The 20,913-nt window shown below is 39.0% G+C and overlaps 1 protein-coding gene across 4 annotated transcripts in view; it reads left to right on the plus strand.

Annotated features, from left to right (window-relative positions):
* Window positions 1–20,913, plus strand: part of Grb14 (growth factor receptor bound protein 14) — a 135,160-nt gene that overhangs the window by 57,497 nt on the left and 56,750 nt on the right. For all 4 annotated transcript variants that reach the window (XM_042694212.1, XM_042694211.1, XM_042694210.1 and 1 more), the window contains one exon: window positions 20,453–20,609. In XM_042694212.1, the coding sequence (XP_042550146.1) occupies window positions 20,453–20,609 (157 nt within the window). The remainder of the gene's footprint in view (window positions 1–20,452; window positions 20,610–20,913) is intronic.

The raw sequence follows: 20,913 nt of genomic DNA on the forward strand, positions 1-20,913 counted from the left end.
GTAGCTTCAGAAGTAGAGAAGTGAGAATTTTATGTTATGTTTATATTGAAAAGTGTTCAATATAATGAAATGGAATTCCCCATCCATATAAGAGAATAGTTTGTGTTACAACAACCTTCTTCATATGATTAATTCATTGTGTTGGTCTTCCTAAAAATGATTTTATAGAAGAAAAAAAATACAGATCACCTTATCACTCTTGTTTTCAGGAACATTTAGTCAGGTACAAATGCAATTCAGGTCTGCTCAGCAGACACTGTGCTTCAGGGCTTTGTGTCTCTTGGCCTGCCCAGCATCCTGTGAGGCCTCCACTCTAGCATGCTGTTTTCCTTTTTGCACTCCTGAGTTTCATTTAACACCAATCATCTGTAGAGGAAGCTCCCATGGTGAGCTGTGTGGCCTCTGTGTTCTTTTTCTAAATGTGTTGTTTTTCTCATTTCAGCCTTGGCTGTGGATATAGCCCAAAGCTATAAGATCTAAGGTCTTTCTCTGCACATTTCTCTGTATTGTGTCTTAATTTAGAATCAAAAGGCATGCCTTAATGTAATTCATTTGTCACTTGACAATTTGATAGTCAACTACTATTCTGCAACATCAGTTTTTCCCCTAGGTTTGTGTGTGTGTGTGTGTGTGTGTGTGTGTGTGTGTGTGTGTGTGTGATCGTATTGAGGCTTGAGCTCAGGGTTTGGGTGCTGAGCTTTTTTGAGCTTTTTTGCTCAAGGCTAGCACTCTACCATTTGATCCACAGCTCTACTTCTGGATGTTTGGTGAGTAATTGGAGATAAGAGTCTCATGGTCTTTCCTACGTAGGCCAGATTTGAACTAGGATCTTCAGATATCATCATCCTGAGTAGCTAGTATTACAGGTGTGAACCACTGATGCCTGACATTACTACTTTCATATTTATTCCTTCTTAGCATTGTGGATGTATATCTTATGCTCCTTGAGTTTTCAAAGTTAGCTTTAAAAATCTTTAAAAAAATTTCTTCACTATATAGTTTCAGAATTTTTCATTTTTGCTTAGTTTTCAATTAGGTAGTAATACTTGTTGAGTAAGGATCTAGAAATGAAACGATAATTCTTAAAACTGTTGTAGGCAGAACTTAATTTCTTATAGCCAGAAAAGTCAAAGGACAGTGGATCAAAGATGGATAGGGTTTAATTTTTTTCACTTAGCAAGAAAGATTGGTCCATAGCTTATATAGCAACTTCATAGTATCCTTAGAGAACCAATTTCTTTCTTGCTTTCTGTTATATGTGTCCTAGTGTGCACCCTCTCTCTTTATATGGAAAGATAAGTGCAAGACTCCAGTTGCCCCTCTGCAGTCTTGGCACAGAATATGTGAAATTATGGGCAACCTGGCATCATATTCTTTGGTCTTCTCTGATACCAGAGAAAAGGAAATTCAGGCCTGGAGCTCAGAACATGCCCAACTCACCGGCATCAGGATTCTTTAGGGAGAAAGAGTAGAGGGAAAGGTGGCTCTGAGGGCCACCAGCATCTCCACTACAACTGCCTTAGGTATGACAGGCACTGGTGAACACTTGTGCTAGGATCTTATTGTGATGGCCAAAAGAAAATCTGGCACCAAATGAATGCACCCAATTGCCTTTGGAATGGTGCCAGAGAGCTAGATATTCAAATGGAGAGAAGAATAATGGAAATCCCCAGATGGTAGTGGCCTAGGTTTTATGGTGAATTTGCTGGATTCACTAGTGGTTGTGAAATGATATGGGTGTGGTTCTTGCTGTTTATCCAGAGATCCCATTCTTGATATAAACTTTTATTTTTCTTCTCTTTCCATTTTTATCAAACTAACTTATGTAACTTATGACCAAGGCAGTCTGTCACTTAGAGGACAGATTTCATGATTATCATGAGCTTTGAAGAATCATGCCTTAGTAGAGATTGTGTGTGTTAGTGACTTGGAGACTCTGAGTTTGGGTGTCACTTTGTTTTTATCCTGTGGTGTATTTCCAACCCTGTGCATTCTTTCTTTTGCAGTACAACGTTTGAATTTATGATCTAGGCAGCAGGAATCCTACAACTTGAGCCAGGCTTCAAGCATATTTGCTTGAGTTATTTTTCAGATAGGGATTCAATTTTCTGCTTTAGCTGCCCTTGAACCACTATCCTTCTACCTCAGCTTTTTTGCTAAGCTGGGGGTATTGTTAACTGTGAATATCTAACTGAGTAACTAGAATTACCCATGAAAGCCCCTGTGTCCAGCTCCTGGATTCAGTTTTTGAACTTTTCTCAATGCCAGTTTCCTTGTCTTCATGACAATGATCCATCCTCATACAATCACTGTGAGCATCAACTAAAATAAATACTTACGATATTTGACACATAGTAGAAATACACAATTGTGAATTCCTTGCCTTTATCTGTGAAATAGTTTGTTTTGGATAAGTTTTTATTTAATAATAATTGTTTGGCTGATTGTTAGGACAAGGTCTCTGTAGCCTAGACTGGCCTTGAATTCATGATCTTTCTTCCTCAACCTTCTAAGTAGTTGTGCATATCAATGAGCTTAGCTTTGAAATAAGATATTTTAGGTATTTTACAAGCAATTTAAAGTCTCTCTATGACTAAGAATTTGCAATCTTAGTCAACTGCTCTGCCAAAGTAGTTACTCTAAAATTTTCTTCTAGCAGATGAATCCAATGAAATTCAACAAAAGTATGGTTGTCCTTTATATAATACCACACGTCTGGGGAGAAGAATGATATACTTTTCATTCAGATGCTTTTCCTTACTACTCTCTTTCTCTTATTTTAAGGGGAAACTCTTAATTTAAGTTTTAAAATGTTAATTCAATAGTTACATGCTGATAACCTTTCTGTTTTCTTTCTTACTTACTTTTTTTTTTTTTTTAAGATCTGGGAACAACGGACTTAAATACATCAAGATAGGAGTTAGATTACTTATTCTTCCTTCCAGTATCCTAGGGCAGATTAGTTAGGGAGTTTCAGGTTGTATACTTGGAAGAGTTACGTTTAACCTGGCATGATGATATTGTTTCATTAGACAAAGATGATACTAGAAGGCTGGCTGGATGACAATGGTGCCTTTCTCATCACAGAACCCAAGTGATAATCATAGAAGAGGAATAGAGTTAGTAGACACCAAGTGAGCATTTCTATTCTGCAAAGACTAAATTGAAAATGATCTCAAATTGTAAACTTGTTGGGAATCAACATGACTCCACAAGTTAAAATGTCTTTATGGTAACCTCATGTGACAGATCAAAACAGTAAAAAATATTATATAAAGTTACCTTCAGGCTTTTGTATATATAGTATATATGTAATATTAATGAATTTGGGATTAAGACTTGGATCCCAACCCTAGGATAACTTATTAAATATGAGCAGATACTCTCAAGTCTTTAAAAAATATTTCCAAATCTGAACCACTTCTAGACTGTAGTATTTCAGATGGGAGATCTTCAACCCGTAATCACCATTAGTTATATAAATGTAATTTGTTTTTTTTTTTAAAGGGACAAACATTGAACTCTTTAGATACAGACTGATTATAAGCATTTCCTTCTCAACATTTGTCTCTGTGGCTTTTGCTTCATTTTCCGCTGAGTTTTATCCATTAAGGAGAAAAAGCTACCCACTTGGCCCTCTTCATTATTATTATTATTTTTTTATCTGTCATGGGCCTTGAAATCAGGGCCTGGGTGCTGTTTCCTAAGCTCTCATTGCTCAAGATTAGTGCTTTGCCACAGCTCCACTTCTAGTTTTTGAGTGGCTAATTAGAGATAGAGTCTTACAGGACTTTCCTGACTGGGCTGGCTTTGTACCACGAACCTCAGATCTCAGCCTCCCGAGTTACTAGGATTACAGGCATAAGCCACTGGTGCCCAGCTTACCTTTATCCAGCTCCAACTTGCTGTGACTTAGACCAGTCAGTGCCTCCACACAGACCAGTCAAAATCAAATCAGCCACAATCTGTTGAGCACTGATTGTACGTTCTCTTTAATCCTACTAAGAACGCTACAAGGTTGGTGGCTAAACCTATTTTGGATAAGGAAAATTGGCTTGGACCAGTAAAAGTTTCTTCCCCAGAGCTCTTGCTAATAAATGACAGAGGTAGGGCAGAAATCCAGAACTTTCCCTCCCTGCACAGGAGGCTGCTGCTCAGGACTGCCTGGGCACATACACTGCATGACCCTCCTCCACAGTGAGGAAGGCTGTGATCCTCTCTCTGCTTACCTGTATTCTACTCCTGAGACAATTCTCACCTCTTCTGCCAATCTGCCTTTAACACTTGTGCCCTCTTAGTTTCCTTACTATGACCTCCTTCTCATCTGAAGGACATAGTGACATAACTCACATGTCACAGTGTGTTACACTCTTTTGTGACTTAGTCATACATTTCTTATTTTGCTTTCAAAATTTGAGAATTATAAAGGATTACACAAAGTGTTATTGTCTTTTCCTTTTCCATTTTACTGTATGAGTAACCTAAGGCTTGTCACTGGTGATCTGGTCATCTAGTGGTCCCTAATCTGACTTCAGAGTAGACTCCAGACTCCCAGGCCTCTGCAGATACCTGGAGTAAACCTCCAAGTGCTGAGGCTCATGGTATTTTGTAAACTACAATGCATGGTCCATGCTTGGCAGTGAAGGGAGATTAAAAATAGCTGGCTGATGAACAGTCTCAGACTTTTGCTCCGGGCAGTCTGCAGGGCTGACTCTATTGGCTATGCCCCAAGCCCACTGAGCCAAATCTTAAAAATAATCTCTTTTTGGCAGAAGAAGGAACAAGACCTTTGGGTAATTTCAGATACTAAATCCTGAGAAAGGATAAAGATTGCCACCACTGTAAGGCATTAAAATACTTGTTCTCAAGACAGTTCCAAAAGGAAAACTTTAAAAATGGAGTTGGCAAAAGCAGCATTGTCAGAAGGTGATTATTACCTCCTCACTAGACATGTATATTTACATATATATACTCAGTTCTATTTGAGAAAATATCAGGAATATTATTTTACAGTTTTTGACAGCAAATTATTTTTGGTAACTAGGTCAATATTTGAGGAGAAAAGTTGATCTCATCTTCCTAAATCTCAGGAAAAACATGGAGCTTGAGAGCTGGGATGTATCTCAGTGGCAAAGCACTTCCCTAGCAAGTGCAACGTCCTGGGTTCAATCCCCAGTTCCAAAAAAGAAAAGACAAAAAATTAAAGAAAGAAAAAACAACAGTTAAAAAAAGAACCAAACAAAACATGGAGCTTGAGTCTCAGGAAAGATTCCTAATGACATGATACACATATATATATGTATGCCTGTGTGTATACATGTATATAGAGTGAAATCTATGTGTGTGTATATAGAGAAAAGGAAATATGTGTATGCATGTATGTATATCAATAGAGGGGGCATATGCATGTGTACATGTGATTTGTATTTGTATATATAAAGGGATATGTAGGTGGTGTGTGTGTGTGTGTGTGTGTGTGTATATAGAGAGGGAAGATGGAGGGTGTATATATATATACATATATATGTATACATACATATATATAGACTTCCACATATCCTTATTAAAGCTTCTATAGAAACAATTTATCTTAAAAACTCAACTGGTTAAGAACTAAAAAACTCAACTTCAATTACAAGCTTCTTATATCAAGCAAAAACTCCACAGTGTCGATACTTTTATAGTTGTTAACTTTAAAAATACAGTATTTTATCTCTCTTTTCAGTAGCAAAATAAAGACTCCCTCTGCTGGCTACTTCAGTATTTACTTTTATTTGTTGCAAGATGCTAAGGAAAAGTGAAAAACAAAAACAAAACAAAGAATGCTCACTCCTCCCCCCAGCAACCAAAAGCTTGGAGCTTTGAGACCTGTATATCTATTTATACTCTTACTTTAACTGTCTCATGCTTTTACAAGATGTCACATGGAAGCTGAAGCTTAAATCCAGGTTGGAGCGGATTAGCAAAGTAGAAAGAACATGACCATGTAGGTAGGTTCTTTGGCTGTCTGTGCTAGGGACCAGCTGGAGGTCCCATGACAACATAGACCCTCTCCAACCTCCCTAGTAAAACAAGAGCATTTCAGTGAATATTCTGTAAGAACCTATCTAACTTTTAGCATTTTATGATTTTAACAGTATTGATCATATTTCCTTTTTACTCTGTACTTTTTTTCTTGTATTAACATAAAATAAATATTTAGGGAAATAATTTAACCACAGGTAAAATTACAGAATGGATGTATTGTTCCTAGTCCTGTTTGAGCATGGGGATATTAGGATTATAAGTTTATCAAATAGTATTCCCCAAAGAGTCCCAGAAAGATAGGGCACAGCATCTTTTATTGATTTGATGGTATATTTCCTATGCTTTCAATTAAACTATAATGGACTGTTGATGGTAAGTAACATCATAATTTCAGAGAATGTGTAATAAGAAATGTGTTCTTAAAAAATCAATGAAAACAAGTAGTTCCTAAAAGTGCTTCTGTTGATAGCACGTGGTTTAATAATTGCAAGGAAGTCTGATGTATCTTGGGCTATTATGAAGAGCATTTTTCTTCTTTTTTTTTTTTTTTTTGCCAGTCATGGTGCCTGAACTCTGGGCCTGGGCACTGTCCCTCAGCTCTTCAGCTCAAGGCTAATACTCTACCACTTGAGCCACAGCACCATTTCCAGCTTTTTCTGCTTATGTGGTGCTGAGGAATCGAACCCAGGGCCTCATGCATGCAAGGCAAGCATTCTACCACTGAGCCACCTTCCCAGCCCCTGAATAGCATTTTTCTTCTTCATGGTCCTCTTCATGCTTTTGAATTTGTTCTCCACCCCTCCCCACTTGGCTTTCCTTGCTGAGTGAATCAGTTTGTAACTTTTTTGCTTCCAGATTGCATTCTTAGAAGAATAAGTGATTATTTAAAAATCTGAAATGAGATACAGGAGTGCAGCATGAGCATGGCCAGTGGGCTCTTGGATTCTCTGCTTTAGATACAAATATACATGAGCACTTGGGAATGATTTTTCATTTCAAAGATGAATTAGTCAGAGTTGGCATCTTAGCCAGAATTTCATGAGATGTAAAACACTGATGCTTCAGAGAACCCTCCTTTGATGAAGTCACGGGATTTGTGATATAAGCCTCTCTGTTATTCATAATAGATTTAGAGCCTAAAGATCTCTCTCTCTCTCTCTCTCTCTCTCTCTCTGTAGTTAGGATTATTGTTAACTTTGTTTTTAACATTTTCTTGCTTGCGTAATGAAATTGGACCATTTTCTTTTGCCTCTTTTCTGTTGTATAACAGACCAAACTGAAAGAGTATCCAGTTTATCTCTGCAAAATTGAACCCCACTTGAGCCAAGGGTTTTCTTTCTTACCCAGTAGAGGGAATAAAACCACATGGAGGAGATTTCTCTAGATCTTGGGCCTAAGATGAGAAAGGCAAAAAAGCTAAAGACTACTGTGAGAGGTGAAGTTGAGTAGAGGGGCTTGGGGAGACAGTGTGAGCCTCCTCTTGCTTTTACATTGGCTTCTGTCTCTTGGTTGGAAGCCGAGACATGGCGTAATTCTGTAACACCATTCACCACCACACTGTCAAGTGTGGCAGGGCTCGATTCCTTTTTTTGCCAAGTAAAGGGCACCTCCAGTACTGGGGCTGTGCAGGGCCTTGGTAGCCTGATGCTGGATGGGCAACTAATTAGTGAACCATCAATAATCATTGAATTTTGAATTCATATTCATACAGAACTCCTACAGACTCTCCCTAGCTCCTCAGCCATTCAGGACCTGTTATTCGGAATCACTTCATCTTTCACTCTTGAAATGTAACAAGACAAAAGTGAATACTGGGGCAGCATTTTCACACAAATGGTGTAGGAATGATCCACCTGTGACCCTATGAATGAGGTTTAGGGAAGGGCAGGAAGATCCTGGGTCATTGGGAACTCAGACCTGCTTATACTTCAAGCTGCCTGCCCCTGCTGCCACTAAGTGAGAGAACAAAAAACAAGCCTCACTCTGGTGAATATATTTCAGGGAAGATATTCTGTTATTTGTAACTGAACCCTTTTCTAGAGAATTAAGTCACCATGAAACTATCTTTATTCCCTTACCATTTTGTACTCATATTCATGTAAAACTTGTTATTTTAAAGCTTAATTCTATATTGCCAACTGTTTTCAAAAGATACCCTGTAATTTGAGTGTCTTACATGGAATCCTGAGTGCGTTTTCCTGACAGCAGCCAGGGATCAGGCCTCAGGCCTCCTGGGCCGTGTCTTCCTCCCGCGGGTCCTGGGCAGTTGCACCTACCCTTCACAAAACAGCTCCACTGCAGTCATGTGCACTAGGTCTTGAAATCAGGGCTTGGGTGCTTTTTCACTCAAGTCTGGCACTCTACCAGTTAAGCCACAGTTCTGCTCCCCACCTGAGCTGCTTTCTATGTCCTGCCATTTGGCTTTTGCTCATTTCTTCCTTGATGCCTTGGTTTATAGTATTGGCCACCCAGATGTCTTTCTTCTTTTCTTCTCTCCCCTTTCCCCCCTCCTCCACCCCTTCCTCTTTCCCTGTTTCCCCTTTCTCCCTTCTTGTTTCTCTCTTTCCCTCCTCTCTTTCCCTTTCCCAATCTCTTCCCTTTCTTTTCTTCCTCTTTTCTTCTCACCTTTCTTCTCCTCTCCCATCTCCTTTCACCCTTTTCCTCTCTTTTCTCCTTTTTTCTTTTTCCCTCTTTCCCTCTCTTTTTCTTCTTCCCCTCTCCCTCTTCTTCTTCTTCTTCTCTTTTTTGCAGTACTGGGGTTAGAACTCTGGGCACTGTGCCTTTCACTTGGCATTTTCTCTTTAGGTTAGCACTGGACCACTTGAGCCAGGCCCCAGTTCTGACTTTTTGCTGGTTAATTTGTCTTCGCTGACTTTTTTTTTTTGGTCCAACATGGGGCTTGAACTATGGACCTGGGCACTGTCCCTGAGCTCTTCAGCTCAAGGCAAGTGCTCTACCACCTGAGACACAATGCCACTTTTGGTTTTCTGGAGATAAGAGTCTTAGGGACTTTCCTGTCAGAGCTGGCTTTGAACCATGATTCTCAGATCTCAGCCTCCTGAGTAGCTAAGATTACAGATGTGAACTACTGGTTCCTGGCCCTGGCTGGCTTTTTGAACCTCAATTCTCAGATTTCATCCTCCTGGGTAGCTAGGATTAAAGGCATGAGCCATAGGTACCCAGCTTATCCTTTCTTTTCTAATAGGAAAGGGACATATAATTCAACTTTGCTCAGCTCACCAATTTGATGACAACTAGCTTAGGTTTTTCTCTTTTATTCATACGTATTATTTCTTCTCTAGTATTTTTCCACTTCTACAAATGTTTGTGTGTCACTTTTTTGGAGTCCCTAACTGACTGCCTCACAAAGGATGATAGCAGGATGCTATCCTTCATCCCTGTAAGAGTATTGTTGTTTGTCTACTGTGTACACCATGCTGGGCTAACCACTGGAATAGAAGGGGAAGCAGACATTGCTATAATATCTGAGGTTGTCAGCCTTCTGAGTAGCAAGGGCAGCTGGCAAGGATTACATGTATATGTGTGTGTGTACTTGACACAAGGAGCTTGAACTAAACTGGGAGAGTCATTGTAAGCTTCCTCACTGAAATAATGGTATCTAACATCTGAGGGAAAAGAAAAGATAGGAGGTAGGGAAACTGTGTTTTAGCCAGAAATAGCAGCTTGTGCAAAGTTTCTGTGTCAGGAAGGAGCATGGTTTTGTCAAGCAACAGCAAAAGAAATAAATAAATTGTAGTTGAAATTTGAATGAGGAATTGATTGTAGGGAATAAAGTTGAGAACAAAGCCAGGGAGATAATATGGACCTGGTTATGTCAGCTAATTACTGAAATTATTGATACTGGTAACAGTTATCAGTTATGAATTAATGTAAGTAATTGAACATGTATGGTTCATGCTCAAGTAAAAGAGGTTGTTGACTATCTCCATTGAAGGAGAAAATTGCAGACATTTTTGGCTACTTGATTTCTCTAAATATTGCTTTACTCTTAGTAAATCTTTAACACCCAGAAAATAATAATACAGGAGGGTAATAAGAAGGCAGCATATTTTCTTGGTTTTAAAACACAATATTTAAAGATGGTTAGGGCGTTGGGAATAAGTAATAATGGATACATTACTTCTCATCCCCTTCAAGGGAACACACAGGCTTGTTTAATTCAGAATATCTAAGAATGTCTCCTCTTATCTCAGACACTGCATTCCTTGCTTAGAAGAATGTAAAAGTCCAGGGCTACTCTGACCTTGTTATAAAAATATTTCACATGATTTACATACATTGCCTATCTTTACAAATAATAATCCTTCAAATCTTGAAACATAGAAGATGCTTTATAATCTCACTTGAGTTGTATAATAAACTTAAAGAAATAAGCTGCAAGTTGGGGCCTACTTCAGAGACAATTCTTGTAGGCTTAGCTTCTTCATTTTAATATCTTATTAATTATATGTTAACAGATATAAGTAATAGATGTCATAAGTTAAATTTATGAAATTTTGTATCTCCTTAAGAATGATATTCTTTTCACCAGGGTAAGGTCATATTTAATATGATCATATTTAAATATAATTTTAAAATAATTTTAAACTGTGTACTATTTAAATTTAACTTAAATTTAAATATATTTTCCTAAAGCCGAACTTTGACACAGAAAATAGTCAGGGATACTCAGGATAGCTGTTCCTCCTACTTTTGCTCTTATAGTTCTCTTCATTTGTTTTGTCCAGTGGTCAATCTGTGCTCACTCTTACTTACTAAATGGCAACCCCTCTCTCTCCCAGGAAACCAAGGGCATTCATTACTTTCCAGGTCTAGGCCCCCATCTGCTCAGAGGTCTGCTCAAATGAGTAGTTGACAACCTTGAGTTTATTTCAAGTGTTCTAAAATAACTCCAGATTGGAAAAGGAACTAGCTGAGCCTTGTGGAGTGTTCCTTGGGCTGAGCAGGGCAGAGAAGGAAGGCTCACTGCTTACTCTTGTCTTTTCTTTAAGACTTTCCAAACAATCTGAACTAAGACTCAGTGTTTTAGTTGACTGTTGCACAGAAATTAACCTGGGGAGTAAGGTAATACATATTGTATTTTCTTTTTATTTTTTTTGGGTCCGGTCATGGGGCCTAAACTCTGGGCCTGGGCGCTGTCCCTCAGCTCTTTTAGCTCAAGGCTCGCGCTCTACCACTTGAGCCACAGTGCCACTTCCGGCTTTTTTCTTTTTGCTTATGTGGTGCTGGGGAATTGAACCCAGGGCCTCCTGCATGCAAGGCAAGTGCTTTACCACTGAGCCACCTCCCCAGCCCTGTATTTTCTTTTTTAAAATTTTGTTTATTATTTGACACGACCTATGACTTATATTTTAAATATTTTATCTTTTAGGACTCAAGGCTGTAGAGTTATCAAGCTTGTTTCCTGAAAATTACTTTCTCTCTCTCTCTCTCTGTTCTCTTTTGCCCCCCTTCCTTCCTTCCTCCCTTCCTTCCTTCCATCTTCTTTCCTTCCTTCCTTCTCTTTCTTTCTTTCTTTCTTTCTTTCTTTCTTTCTTTCTTTCTTTCTTTCTTTCTTTCTTTCTTTCTTTCTTTCTTTCTTTCTTTTTCTTTCTTTCTCTTTCTTTCTTTCTTTCTTTCTTTCTCTCTCTCTCTCTCTCTCTCTCTCTCTTTCTTTCGTCATGGGGCCTGAACTCTGGGTCTGGGTGCTATCCCTCAGCTCTTCAGCTCAAGGCTAGCACTCTACCACTGCAGCCACTGCTCTACTTCCAGTTTTCTGTTGGTTTATTGGAGATAAGAGTCTCACAGACTTTCTTGCCCGGGCTGGCTTTGAACTGTGATCCTCAGATCTCAGCCTGCTGAGTAGCTAGGATTACAGGTGTGAGCCACTGGTGCCTGGCTTTCTCTTCTATTTTAAAAATTGTTGTAGTTTTTGTTTTGTTTTTGTTCTGGCAGAGTGGAGCTGTGGTTCAAGTAGTAGAGTGTTATCCTAGAGTAAAAGAAGCTCAGGAACAGTGCCCAGGCCCTGAGTTCAAACTCTAGAAATGATGTGTGCATGCATGCACACCCATACCCACACACACATTGTACATCACCCTGACAACAAATAAAATAAAATAAATGTCTGCTTAGTGTTTGTAGAGGGCAGAGAAGGAAATGATGGGGAGGGGCTCATGTCTTAGGTTTATGAACAAGTCTTCACTGCACATTCCATTGTATTCCTGAGGGCACTGCCATGGCTAGCAGATGTTCACTGCTATGCGCCACATGTTTCCAGAGCAGGTTTTGACGCTGTGAAGTAATCCACAGGTCAAGGTTGTCTGGTGTGTCAGAGTACAATGACACAGAAGGCCAGTGCATGCACTCTAGGCTTTCCTTGGGCACATTCTCTATCTGTTTGTGCTGGCAGGATGCTATAAACATACTTTATCAGAGCCATGTTTCTTTGTTAGTCAGTTTTCAGTTCACTGAAGCAAAGTTCATTCTTTTCCTTTTGGGCGCAGGAAGAATTTTCTTTGTCTTTGATGTATATTTGCAAATGACCTAGTAGATAAACTGCTCTGAACAATATTATTCTAATTCCTTTTTGTTTTTGTTACTCTTGTAAGCAAGAGTGGAATTGGGGCTATGAAAATGCTTGATAGTTGATAGTGCTTTAGTAGAGTGATTATACTTCAAGTCTTTTTACCTGTGGGGAGGAAGAGGAAACAGGATGCTGATCTTTGCTCTAAAAATTCTTTAAAACAGCTCTGCTATATGATTTTTTTTTTTTTTTTTTTGTCGATCGTGGGGCTTGAACTCTGGACTCTGGACTTGGATGTTGTCCCTGAGCTCTTCAGCTCAAGGCGAGCGCTGTATCACTTGAGGCACAACACCATTCCCTTTTTTTTGGTGGGTAATTGGAGATAAGAGGCTCACAGACTTTCCTGCTCCAGCTGGCTTTGAACCGCGATCCTCAGATCTCAGCTTCCTGAATAGCTAGGATTTCAGCCCTGAGCCTTTGGCACCTGGCTTGCCACATGGTTTTTACACTATAAATGTCTTTCATGGATGTTTAACATTAGTAGCCACATAACATTTGTGATGAGTTGATTTTTCTTTTCTTTTTTCTTTTCTTTTGTTTTTTGTAAATGGAAAGAAAGGTTAAGGTAGAACTATTCTTAGCAGGAGGCATTTTCAACTATCCTGGAGAGTTCAGGCTTAGAATGACCTTTCTTTTTTCATACACATGAAGAAATGATTATAAATACATATGAAAAATTATTCAGTGGTGGTAGTCTATTGATGGTGTCACCCATTCCCATAATTACTGAATATTTTCAGAGATAGCAGAGATATATATCATGCCATATATATCTAGACACCACTTCACTATTTATTGATGAATATGTATTTTGGACAAATATCAGCATTGAGTAAGAATTTTTAAAAAGGACTTGAAATAGAGTTCAAATGAAAGCATGAAGTCTATCTCTCAGTGTATATTATTTATGTTAAAAGTGAATACCTGTACTTATTTCATACCCTTTCTTTCTTTGTTTCTTTCCTTGTTTGTTTGTTTCTTTCTTTCTTTCCTCTCTCTCTCTCTCTCTCTCTTTCTCTGTCTCTCTCTCTCTTTCTTGTTTTTGGTCATGAGGTTTGAAATCTGGGCCTTGGCACTGTCCCTCAGCTGTTCAGCTCAAGGCAAGCACTCTACCACTTGAGCCACAGTGCCACTTTTAGTTTTCTGGTCATTTATTCGAGATAAGAGTCTCATGGACTTTCCTGCCTGGGCTGGCTTTGAACGGTGAATCTCAAATCTCAGCTTCCTGAGTACCTAGGATTACAAGCATGAGCCACCGGCTCCCAGCTTCCATACATTTTCTGTAGACCTACCTCTCTCAATTCTTTGATGATTTCTTTCTTTCAGATTTACAGCATTGAACACAATTGCAGTATTTCTTAGTTCGTGAAAATTTTCATCTTTCTCTATTTGCTCAGGCTCAGAATGACTCTAGCATATGTCTCCCTCCCTCCTTCCCTCCCTCCCTCCCTACCTCTCCCTTCCTTCCTTCCTTCCTTCCTTTCTTCCTTCCTCCCTCCCTCCCTTTCTTCCTTTCCTTTCCCCTCCCTCCCTCCCTCCTTCCCTTCCTTTCTTCCTTCTTTCCTTCCTCCCTCCTTTCCTTCCTTCCTTCCTTCCTTCCCTCCTTCCTTTCTTCCCTCCTTCCTTCCTTCTTTCCCTCTTTCCCTTCCTCTCTTCCCTTCTACCCCTCTCCCCTCTCTCCCTTTTTCCTCCTCTCCTCTCCTCTCCTCTCCTCTCCTCTCCTCTCCTCTCCTCTCCTCTCCTCTCCTCTCCTCTCCTCTTCCTTACTTGTACTGGAGCTTGAACTCGTGGCCTGGGTGTTATTCCTTATCCTTTTCAGCTCAAGGTTAGCACTCTACCACTTGAGCCACAGCTCCACTTCTAACATTTCATTTTCTTAGCAAAAAGACAGATCATGCAAAATAAAGAAGATCGTTTTTGTGACCCAAGGGATGAGATTTTGCTGTAAGAAAATACTCGGCGGGAGATATTGAAGTGCAGGGAGCCTTTCCAGCAGTTATTGTCATTCTCCAGCCCACTCTGTTTTTCAGGCATGGAATGTGCAACAAGGACCAGCATCAGTGTGCCATCATTAATCCCCCTGGAGGAGCAGTCCCAGAGTTCAGTCCTCCTGACCTCTCAGGTGGACAAGCAGCCAGCAGTGCACTGGTCCAGTTGTAAGCATGGTAGCATGGACATAGAGAAGAAACACCCTTTCACATAGCAATAGCAATAGCAATACTGAGGGCACAGCATTGTGGACGGTAATCTACTCAGTGCCAACACATCTGTGCACCAAAAATAAACGAGTTAAAGAGAAAATTCAGAGCCAATTATAACTGGTTTTTGGACAAGTTCAAAATATGGCTCCATGGAAATACCTCAGTAAAATCCCCTGTACTATAATGCATGTTACTAAAAGAATGGTAAAGAGAAAAAAGAAAGGAGGAAAAATATCTACAAAAATACAGCAGCAGGTATGATTGTCTCTGAATTTTCTCTTTAACTCACTTATTTTTGGTGAACACATGTTGTTCGGGATGATGCAGAGATTTTTTTAGGAGTCTTGGGGACTGTGTGTTGGCACTGGGGAGGCTGGAAAGTTTGAAGGCTGGAGATGGAAGGGCAACTATCCATATGCCAATAGTCCACCACCCAGAACTCCATGTGAGGACCATGACTATTTGCAAGAGAATAAAGAAGCACCTTGGCAATCTTTGCTTATTTGAAGTGGAGTAATCTTTTCATAAAGTTTAATGTTATTTTAGTCTCTAGTACATAAATATATCAACAATATTGGATTACTTACAAGATTTAAACATGGAATGGAAATCTTAAAATGTTGAGTGGTATGGAGCTTTTTAATACACGAGAATGGTGGGAAATAATTTTGAAGAGGCATTGTATTCCTTTTACTGGAGATACTGAAAAGAAGAGCATAGAAGTTGCTAGGCAAAGTAACTTTGACACATAATCAAGTAACAGATATGTAGTATTTGATCAAAGTATAAGAAAATTAAATGCTTAGAATATTGTACAGAGAATTTATAGTCAACTTTTCTACTTGACAGTAGAAAAGCAGTCTAATTAAAAAATAAGCAAAGACTCAGAATGTACAATTCTCCACAAATATAGGAATGGACAACAGATCCATAATAAGGTGGCAAATACCACTAATCATCAGAGAAACAAAAATCAGATTCTTTATGAAATCACCTCACATCTATTAGGGCATTTGTTCTCAAAGACATAAGAAATGACAGAAGTATTAGTGAGGCTGTAGAGAAAAGGAAGCCTTTATATTATGTGGGTGGCTGTGCTGATTAGTACTCATTTACAGGAAATGGTTTTTAAGCACTTAAAAACAGAACCAGCAACCTCCCTTCAGTATATAAGCCCCAAAGAAATGGACTCACCACCTCTCAAAGATAACTATAGTCTAGTGCTCAATGCAGCATTATTACCAATAGTCATGATATTAAAATAACCTAAATGTCCCATTAGTGAATGAAAAAAAACCAACAAACATTTTGTGTGTCTGTGTCTGTGTGTGTGTGATGTTCCATTGCAATGCAATGTAGTTATTATTTAAAACAAGTCTGCAGTTCAACAAAATGAATATCAGGCAGCTGAAACATGTTTTTTGAATGTTAGTAGAGGAAGGGAATGAATGGAAAAGGGAAAGGTGGGTGAATGTAGTCCTAATACTTAAGGTACATATGTGAAAAGGGAAGTTAGTAACTTCGTATGACTGGGGAAGAAGGGTTGGATGAGGAGAGAAGGATTGAAGAGTGATTCAGATCCAGATACCCTGTACACCTGAATGGAAATGTTAAATGGTGACTCCCTTGTACAACCATTTGTACATTAAAGAAAGATTTTTAAAGAGGTCAGAAGCTAGCTGCCAGTAGCTCATGCCTGTAATCCTAGTCACTCAAAAGGCTGACATCTGAGGATCTAGGTTCGAAGCCAGCCTATGCATTAAAGTTCATAAGATTAATCTTCGATTACCAAAAAGCCAGAAGTGTAGGTGTATAGTTCAAGTGGTGAGGTGATAACCTTCAGTAAAACAGCTCAGTTCAACCCCAAAGACCAGAACACACACACACACACACACACACACACACACACACACACACACACACACACACACACACACACACACCCCTGCCAATCTGCCATTTGGCACATGTCTGAACTTAGAGGACATTATTAAAAGTGAAAAATTCAAAAAAAGAAATGCAGACATTGCATAATCTCACTTATTTCTATATCTTTGTAAAAGTAAAAACATCAAATATACAGATGTGGTGAACAGGTTAGAGTAAATGAGTTGAGCAATATAGATGAGAGGACTAGGTCAATATCTTCAGACTAGCATGTGTTGGATAGACAGGTACAGGCACTGTATTGTGTTGAGTATTTTTGCTAAATGATTTCAGCAAAAGTATGAATTTAGCTGTTCTTACCATATACAAAATATGAGTAACAATGGGAGATATGCCAGTTTGCATAACCACAGTAACCATTCCCTTAAAGCTGTTTTTCTTATGGATGGAGTTTGAACTTCTGGTCTTGTGCTAGGCAGACATTCTACCTGATCCATGCCTCCAGTTCATTCTTGCTGCCCTGTGTAATTTTGAGTTAGGGTATTGCTCTCTGTCCAGGAGCACATCCGGACAATGGTTTGCCTATTTTAAGCTTCCTGTCATAGCTGGAGTGACAGGTGCTCAACCCCATCCCCAGCTCCTTTTCATTGAGTTAGAGTCTCTGGACTTTTCTACTCATTCCAGCCAGCCAGCCTGGAACCATGATCCTTCTGATTTCAGTCTCCAACACAGCTGTGATGTTAGATACACACCACCACACTAAGTTATTGAATGAATTCTTTTTTTTTAAATTTATTGTGAAGATACTGTACAGAAGGGTTACAGTTATATGAGTAAGGTAATGAATACATTTCCTATCGTGTATTGTCATCTCCTCCTTTGTTTTTAACCTTCTATCCCTTCCCTCCCCACCTTCACAACTCCTCCCTCTCCTGCCAAGTTGTAAAGTTTGTTTTCAACATAGTGTTTTGTACATCTCATTGTTACAATGGTTCACCTTGTACCCTTATTTAAGCAGTTTGTTATTATATGTTTTTCTGAAAAATTCTTTCTTTCCCCTTAAGATCCAAACTACAGAATTTATTTCTATTTTTGTTATTTTATAATACTGGGGATTGAGGTATATGAGGTAGGCACTCCATCACTTGAGTTTTGCCCAAGCACTTTTTGATTTTGTTATTTTTTTTTATTGTGAAAATACTGTAGAGATGGGTTGCAGTTACATGAGCAAGGTAATGAGTACATTTCTTATCAAGCATTGTTGCCTCCTCCTTTGTTTTTCCCCTACCATCCCTTCCCTCCCACCTTCTCAACTACGCTCTCTGCCCCCAACTGAATTGTAAAGTTCATTTTTCGACATAGCGTCTTGTACATCTCATTGTAGCAATGGGTCCACCTGTATCCCTATTTAAACAATTTGTTTTTTCCCTTCCCCTCCCCAAATTATAGCAACATCAGATGCAGTAAAAACAGGGGTTATACCGTGGGGGAGGGACATACAAAGCAACAAAAAAAATCACATGTTACATTATAAATATGTTAGAAACAATAGCAACAAAGGAAAAAAACACTCATGTCCCTATCTTCGTTTTCATTTCGCTTTAACATCATCTTATCTGATCTTTTCTGCTTGTCCCTGACATATACTAGTTATTGTAAATAAGGGAAACCATGAGAACTATGTTTCTTCGGGCCTGGCTTACTTCACTTAATATAATTTTTTCCAAGTCTTTCCATTTCCTAACAAATGAGGCAATGGCATTCTTTCTGATGGAGGCATAGAATTCCATTGTGTATATATACCACATTTTCTTGATCCATTCATCTACTGAGGGGCATCTGGGTTGGTTCCATATCTTAACTATGGTAAATAATGCTGCAGTAAACATAGTTGTGCTGGTAGCTTAAGTGTGGTCTTGTTTGTGATCATTTGGGTAAATGCCCATAAGTAGGATTGCTGGATCATAGGGGAGCTCTTTTGAGGAACCTCCATACTGCTTTCCTAAGTGGTTGAACAAGGTTACACTCCCACCAACAGTGCAGTAGGGTTCCCTTCTGGCCACATGCCCTCCAGCATCTGTTACTAGAGTTCTTGATTATAGCCATTCTAACTGGGGTGAGGTGGAATCTCAATGTTGTTTTGATGAGCACAGCTGAAATCAGGAAAGCAACTCAATTCGTAATAGCCCCACAACAAATAAAATACCTAAGAATTAACCAAAGAAGTGAAAGACCTCTATGATGAAAACTTTAAAAACCTGAAAAAGAAATCAAAGCAGAACTTAGAAAGTGGAAAAAAACCTCCCAGGCTCCTGATCAGAAGGATCAACATCATGAAAATGGCAATACTTCCCAAGGCTATCTACAAATTCAATGCGATACCTATCAATATTCCAACCTCTTTCAAGGAAATAGAAGAGGCAATCCAAAAATTCATAGGGAACAATAAAGACCACAAATAGCAAAAACGATCCTTAACAGAAAGAACAGTGCTGGAAGAATATCAATACCAAATTTCAAACTCTACTACAAAACCATAGTAATCAAAACAGCTTGGTACTGGCACAAGAACAGACATCAGGACCAATGAAATAGAATTGAAAACCCAGAAATGAACCCACAGACCTATAGCCATCTAATCTTTGATAGGGAGCTAAAAAAATAGAATGGAAGAAAGACAGCCACTTCAGTAAATGGTGCTGGCAAATTTTGTTAATCACCTGTAGAAAACTAAAGCTAGATCCTTATATATCACCCTGCACCAGAATCAACTCCAAATGGATCGTAAGCAGACACCTTGAAAACATTACAGAATAGAGACCCAGAAACACAACAAATCAAAGAAAGGTTAGACAAATTGGCTTGCATGAAGCTGCAGAGCTTTTGCATGGAAAAGGTCATAGCTAGCAAGATCAATAGAAAGCCCACAGAGTAAGAGATCTTCACTATCCATACAACGGACAAGGGTCTCATATCTAAAATATACTTGGAACTCAAAAAATTAAATCCCCCAACAACAAATCCTCAAAGAAACAACTGCCTGATAAATAAGTGGGCTAAGGACTTAAAGAGAAACTTTTCTGAAGAGGAAGTAAGTATGGCCAATAGACACATGAAGAAATGCTCAACCGCTCTAGCCATAAAATAAATGCAAATCAAAAAGAGATCCTACCTCACCCCAGTTAGAATGGTAATAATCAAGAACTCTAATCACAACAGATACTGGAGGGGATGTGGCCAGAAGGGAAGCCTACTGCATTGTTGGTAGGAGTGTAAACTTGTTCAACCAGTTAGGAAAGTAGTATGGAGGTTCCTCAAAAGACTCCACATAGAGCTCCCCTGTGACCCAGTGATTCCACTTTTGGGTGTTTACCTGAATGATCACAAACAAGATCATACTAAACTACTAGCACAACTATGTTTATTGCAGCATTATTTACCATAGCTAAGATATGGAACCAACCCAGATGCCCCTCAGTAGAATGGATCAAGAGAATGTGGGATATAAAAATATATATGTATATATATATATTCCAACACACACACACACACACACACACACACACACACACACACACACACACACACACAATGGTATTCTATGCCTCCATCAGAATGAATTCTTATGTGTATGTTCAAACTGGCCTCAAACTAGAATCCTCCTGATATCAGTCTCCCAGGTAGTAAAAATTCAGATGTGAGCTACCAGCATCTGATTTAGCTCTTTTTATTTTGTTTGTTTCTCCTTTCATAGGTTATTAAGATATACAGTGAGGATGAAACTAGCCGGGCTTTGGAGGTTCCCAGTGACATAACTGCCCGAGATGTCTGCCAGCTCTTGATTCTGAAGAACCATTATGTTGATGACCACAGCTGGACCCTGTTTGAACACCTGCCTCATATAGGTGTAGGTAAGAATCCAGAATCATAGTTTCAAATTTTTTTTCTAACAGAGATCATATGTCAAAGGCTTTCTTTACCTGCATAAAAACAGAGAAGATGGAATTACATGTTGAAGGTTGTTCTTTTTTCTCTCTTTTTATTTTTGGCTAACAGTTTTTGACAAAAGCCCAGAATGGAAAAAAGATAGGGTATACAGTGGGAGGAAAGGGATGGTAGGGGGAAAACAAAGGAAGAGGCAATAATGTTCAATAGGAAATGTACTCATTACCTTGCTCATGTAACTGTAACCCATCTGTACAGCATTTTTACAAT

This window comes from Dipodomys spectabilis, unplaced genomic scaffold, assembly GCF_019054845.1.
Source record: "Dipodomys spectabilis isolate Male_0828 unplaced genomic scaffold, ASM1905484v1 ptg000174l, whole genome shotgun sequence".
NCBI lineage: Eukaryota > Metazoa > Chordata > Mammalia > Rodentia > Heteromyidae > Dipodomys > Dipodomys spectabilis.